The following is a 6041-nucleotide window of genomic DNA, read 5'->3' on the forward strand; positions in this document are numbered from 1 at the left end:
CTCCGAAACTGCACGAGTAGTGATCTCGTAACTACTCAACAGTGTAAGTCTCCATGCACAAGCACAATCTCATCCGTCCATCCATGGTGTTCTGGACCCAATCAAAACCCCAACGTGCTTAAACATGAAGCGTCGTACCGTTTCATCTCCAAAAATCGAAAAGCAAAAAAAGAAAAGAGAAGAGCGTCGCGCCCTTTGGTGCGAATATGGGAGATAACAATGGCTGTAAGCCTGTAACTGTCAAAAACTGTTAAATTTCCCACCATTATATAACGAGTCCTATCTCCACAATGAGAGAACATGCGAGAGAGACACACAGATAATATTGTATCAATCTTTGTCCTCTCTCTCACAGACAACGATCACACAGTTTGTTTGTTCCTTTTCTGCTCCTTTCACCATGAACAACGACGACGACAACAACAACCCTAAGGAATCCTCCTCCCCTGATAAGCCCTCCTCCGCTGAGAAACAACAACTCAGCCATGAGTCGCCTCAGGCTGGTGATGCTGAGAGTGTTACTGTTACTGTTGCTGTCACCCCAACAAAGAAGCGGAGAGGCGCACGAAAGGAAGAAGCGGGTGCAACGAGCAGTGGCGTTCAAAAGCCAAAGAGGAAGGTGGAGTTGCTGGATCCTCCTACGCGCGACCCTGACTGCGTCGTGTGTGGGAAGCACTTCCACTCCTGGAAGGCTTTGTTTGGACACATGAGGTCTGTTAGAGGTGGACGTCTAATATTTTCTATTTATTCCATTATTTTATTTATTTCTTATTTGATTATGAATTTGTTCAAGCTAGGTCCCATCCGGATCGTCAATGGCGTGGGGTCTTTCCTCCACCAACTGGAACTTGGGACCCTTTTGGCTTACTGCAGGAGAGAGATGAAATCGCTTCGACTCTTCTCAGTGTGGCTGAGGGCGTGCTGGCAAGCATGAATGCAGCAGGTAGCACTGCTGAAGGAAATGAGGGTGGTGGTGGTGACGAGGCTTCCGCTTCTTTGCCAAGGAGAGGAGGTCTAGGGTTTGATCTCAACGAGCCGCAAGAGGAAGGGTCTGGTTCGAAATCTCCCAAGTTTGATCTGAATTTGCCTGCTCCAGAGAAGGATGATGAGGACAGTGCCTCTTCTTAATTCCTAAGGTGATTCTTTTACGTTGTTCGAAGTCCATCATGCATGGGATCCATGCATGAGTAATAATAAGACTAAGTTGGGCTCTTGTTTTGCCCAGTACGCTCTGTACTCTCTTTGTTTTCCATTGAATAATGTACGTACGCTTGGAGCTGTTTGTTACGTACTATAATAAATTAAACAATTATTATTAATTACTTTGTTCTATTAAGAATATATATTGTGGCAAATTGGAAGATGACCAGGCCATCTTGGGATTTTAGAATCAAGTTAATTGCCTTTCTTTTTCTTGTTTCTTTTGACGTACGTATTCTTAGCAAGAAACTTTACATGCATGCAGTGACCCGGGCGAACGTCTTCATTTACAGTACTGATCATGTACTTATTTATTTCTTTGTCATACAAATTATAATATTAATGCTTCTGTGATTGCGATCGAATTGGAGTATATATGTGTATTTGAATATAAGAGAACGTACGTACGATCGATATTGGTGATGATAGGAGCACGTACACACAAACACTGAGGAAGGAAGTGAATAAAATATCTTCCTTTGGTATGCAAGCCACTCTTTGTAAGCTTTGTCTTGCAGCTACGGCGTACCACTTGTGGAAGCAGATGAATGATTTATGCCATAGGAATACTCCAAGGACTGAGGAAAACATATTTGTTCAAATAAAATGGCAAGTAAGGATGAGGATACTGTATAAGGGGCAGTTCAAGAAGACAACTCTTAATGAAAATTTAGCTTCTATTTGGAGCATTCAGTCTATGTTGTAAGGTTGTTCGGGTGATTTAATTTGTTTGTTGTGGTTTTTGTGTAGTCCTTCCGTCTAGGGAGTACTGTACTGTCTGTTGTTTAATTTGTTCCTGTTTAGGCAGTTTGCATCCAGTTTTTTTTTTTATTATTATTATTTTATTGGAGGGTTTGTACTTGGATTAAGTTTGTTCCACAAAAGTTTTAATTCATCGAGAAGAAAAGAAAAGATCTTCCTTTGCATGCATATATGGCGGCATCCAGAGGATTTAGGCCATGTTTGTTTTTTTTTTTTTTTTTTTTTTAAATTTTTTTTTATGAATTAAATCTATTAAAAACCCAAACTCAGAAAGTAACAATCACTCCAGCGAAAATTAAACTGGCCGGAACAAGAACTCTCAGACAGAGCTACAACACACAATACAACTCAACTACACCAACCAACTGCAGGAAAAACAAACACCAACCAACTACATACGCAGCAAAGGCTGCAAACCCCATCTATTAACAAAAACAATTATATTAATTAACAATTTTCTTTGTTGAACCCTTCGCCAAGAGTCTCGACCGCACCTCCCACTTGATCGATCTGGGCCACTAAAGCTTCCTTTGAACGAGGGGTGTTACCGTGTAACAGATCATTTCGTTGGCGCCAAATATATATGGTAGACTGTCGCTCCTAAGCAAAGCTTGCATAAATTGGCTTTGAGGCTTTTTCCATGCATAACTATATACATCACACTAGCTAACACCATCATCCCATTCCACTGGCGGGTCGTTGATTAAGCAATCAAACATAACAGTTCTCCAAATCCGTCGACTAAAACTGCAGTTAAAAAACAAATGGCCCCTGTTTTCCTGTCGACCATGGCAGAATAAGCAAATACTAGAGCCCTCAAAACCCCACAAGCACATCCTTTCTTTGGTAGTTAGTGCATCTCTGAAAACCAGTCAAAGAATAAGAGAGTGACGAGGAATAGCCATTAGCCAAGGAGAACCACATGTATTTATGCCACTCCACATCATGGTATTTTACGTACCCTTAAATGCTCCCTCGTTTCTGCACAATTGTATATAAATTCCTTTGCTAGATTTCCAAACTTGTAAGTCCTCATTCGCAAGAACAACTTCCGGCAGCCTACTTTAATTTGGATCTCTACAAGCTTATCTGATCTTGCACTAGGCCAATACCATTCTCCATCTAGAATGATGGTAGAAAGTTTAGGACCTATAGCACAACCAGCATCATACGGAGTCCAAAAACCATACTTGTCAATAAGACATCCTGCAGGATGCCAAACATCATACCATTAAAATATCTTCCTTCCATCTTCAACTTCGAAGCTAAGAAACTGTTTGGCAATATCTCTAAGTTTCAAAAGTTTTTTCCAGCTCCAAGAACAAATAGAAGGGACAGGCCATGTTTGCTTGTATCTTTGTTTTCTGTTTTCAAGATAATTAAATACATTAATAAACAATTCGAATCATAATTAACAGTTTTGGCATGCCATATATCCAGAGATATAGTCTAGGGCTTTACGTTTTCACTGCCGTTTTTACCAAATAGATATGCGATATTTGGAAGATAATACCATGCACGGCTATGGAACCTGCCTCATATCATCCACACCAGCTGCAACTTGATGGAAATTGGAAAGGATCATGCATGCATGCATCATGATGCATGGTTCTCAAATTTTCGAATCTCTGTACGTTACAAACTCACAATAACAATGCATGGACAATTAATTACTTTTCACTAGGGCAAAAAGAGTTTTTCCTTACAGAAATCTTGTTGCATTACGTGAAAAAAAGAAAATATATATATGTTGTGTTGATGATGTTTTTACCATCAAACACTTGTGAAAAATTACAGTTGTTTTGAGATAAGGACCAGCTGAGCTAGCCCTCTTTACGTATCAAAAGTAAATAGTGTTGGAGACGACGTCAAATGGCTGATACGTACTTCTTTGTACGTTCTTCAACCGATCATCACCTTCTCTACTGGTTTCTCCGTCTTGGGTAAGAAAGAAGAGGGCAAAAATTAAGCTTATTTTTCTTAAATATAAGATCGAATACTGGCAAATTCATCAGCGCGCACGATTTCAATTGATTCTCACCATTTTTTAAATTCAATTTTATGCGTTTACTCCACCAATCTAAAACTATATATTTACCTGACATTAAGATTGCCTTAGTTTGTGAGGACGATTTTGAAGGCTAAAATGGGTCATTTTAAACTAAATTATAAAAAATATATTATTTGAGAGTCCATTTAAAAAAAAATTGTGGTTTAAAAACATAGAAAAATTATGTTTTTAAATCGTAGACAAGTAGTGCATTTTTAAAAATACAATATTTTATATATCAAACTACAATTTTACTGAACACTGACCGCACTTTTAACAATTATATTTTAAAACTGCACGTTTTAAAAACACTATTTTTTAATTGCACTTTTTAGAATCGTAAACCCAATCGATTTACGATTGGCATTGTATTTTTTATATCAAAATTGTGATTTTAAACCAAATCGTAAAAATTCAATCGTTTAGGATTTAGTTTAAAAAAACTGTGATTTGATGAAAACTTAGAAAAATATGTGTTTTCAAATTGTAAGTAAAGGAGTGCATTTTTAGATGTTAAATTGCGATTTTAAATGTCAAACTGTGATTTTGCCAAAGCTTAATTACCTGCATTTTTTAAGATCGCCTTTTCACATCGTAAATTTTAATATGCTATTTTTAGATCGCACTTTTTAAAATCGCAAACTCAAAACGAACCCTAAGATAAGAATGCCTATAAATAGGTCTACTAAATACAAGAATACCTATAAAATGCATGCACACACGCACATTTCTATGTATATACATTTTATATGCATTATTATATCCATGAACTCTAAATCAAAATAAAACCATACCAATAAAAATGCGCATATATACAAGATGAAGAATAAGATAGTCTCACACCACATCCCAGATTGAGGGAATTTGTAGAAAAAAAAATGTCACTCCGATGTTTAAGTCCGTATTGGTTGGAGAAGGTAATGAGCTTAAGGAACTCGTAGAGAATAAATATTTTGCTATAATGATGAGTATTTCGTAAGTGAGCTCCGATCCTCCCCTTCTTAATTATGGGTTTTTTCTTTTTTCTTTTTTCATGCTTTGTTGGTTAGGGAGAAGGTCCACAAGATGACTGATTTTGGTTTTGTAGCCCTCACTCTATTATGCGAATGTCCCTCAACCCATGAGAATAAAGTGGTGCTAGGAGTTCGAGTGGGATGTGGGGAAATGATTTTTCTACATCATATTACCCTACATCAATCTTACACCAAAATACATTGGGTGTGGGACTCATGCATATGGGTCCCACACCCAATGTATTTTGGTGTAAGATTGATGTAAGGTAATGTAATGTAAGATTCATAAGATATCATATACACGATATCTTCTTGTTGCTTGTGCGTCTGTCCATATAGACTTGGCTGGGTTTACTCGCTCCACAAGACTCGTTTGAAATGGGCTCGTTGGGGCTAGCTAGCTAACTTCAGGCCAAAAATGCCAATTTCCTATGCATGGGTTATTATTTGGTGCACCACAAGAGATTTCTAATTAATAGTTCCATAGCAAAACTTAATTATGTTTGTTTCAATGTAAGATGTTTTATAAAAAATATTTTTCCTATTTTTGGTAGACCGAAAATGGTGGTCAAACCATAAAAACATTATCTTAATTCCCGTATGATAATCTACTGTTTTTAATACCGTTCTCTAATCCCCGTAAAATGAGGAACTTGCACTTGACACGCAATAAAATAATTGACAATTTTTTTTTGCAACTTATAAACTCATACAAATCTATTACAAAATTTATAAATTAAACTCAAATTAATAGATTTAATTAAATCAATCGAATTATAGCCGGAGAAGACCAAACCCAACCCATAAACATAAAACCGTTTAGCCTGTATACCTTTTTCTTTTTTGTTTTTGGTTTTTTTTTTGGGAGGCATTTTCCTCACTGACCATATGTCTCGGGAGGATTCCCTCCCCTATTACTGGGTCACCACCCCATAAGCACATTCCACGTACGTAAACCACGCTCTTCGGGTGCGTGGCGCAGGCAAAGTCGTCCGCCTCTATTTGCTGTCTTTGAA

The 6041-nt window shown here is 37.5% G+C and overlaps 2 protein-coding genes across 2 annotated transcripts in view; both read left to right on the forward strand.

Moving 5' to 3' along the window:
- The first annotated feature begins 400 nt into the window (after positions 1-400).
- On the forward strand, positions 401-1128 carry LOC133852720 (zinc finger protein ZAT3-like). Its single transcript, XM_062289474.1, has 2 exons — positions 401-711; positions 798-1128. The coding sequence occupies exons 1-2, from the start codon at positions 401-403 to the stop codon at positions 1126-1128; spliced, it is 642 nt and encodes a 213-aa protein (XP_062145458.1).
- A 4755-nt stretch (positions 1129-5883) lies between these two features.
- The window catches only part of LOC133851936 (phosphoinositide phosphatase SAC6-like), a 10188-nt gene continuing 10030 nt past the window's right edge, over positions 5884-6041 (forward strand). Inside the window, exon 1 of the mRNA XM_062288567.1 lies at positions 5884-6041. This exon is cut by the window's right edge and continues 147 nt beyond it. The gene's annotated coding sequence lies outside the window, so the exon portion shown is untranslated.

The sequence above is a fragment of the Alnus glutinosa genome, chromosome 12 (genome assembly GCF_958979055.1).
Source record: "Alnus glutinosa chromosome 12, dhAlnGlut1.1, whole genome shotgun sequence".
NCBI lineage: Eukaryota > Viridiplantae > Streptophyta > Magnoliopsida > Fagales > Betulaceae > Alnus > Alnus glutinosa.

What these genes read in the sequence shown, in the direction of transcription:
- LOC133852720 (XM_062289474.1), top strand. Translation starts at nt 401, where the DNA reads ATGAACAACGACGACGACAACAACAACCCTAAGGAATCCTCCTCCCCT. An exon ending in GCTTTGTTTGGACACATGAG is followed by an intron (nt 712 to 797) that starts GTCTGTTAGAGG and finishes TGTTCAAGCTAG; the next exon opens with GTCCCATCCGGATCGTCAAT.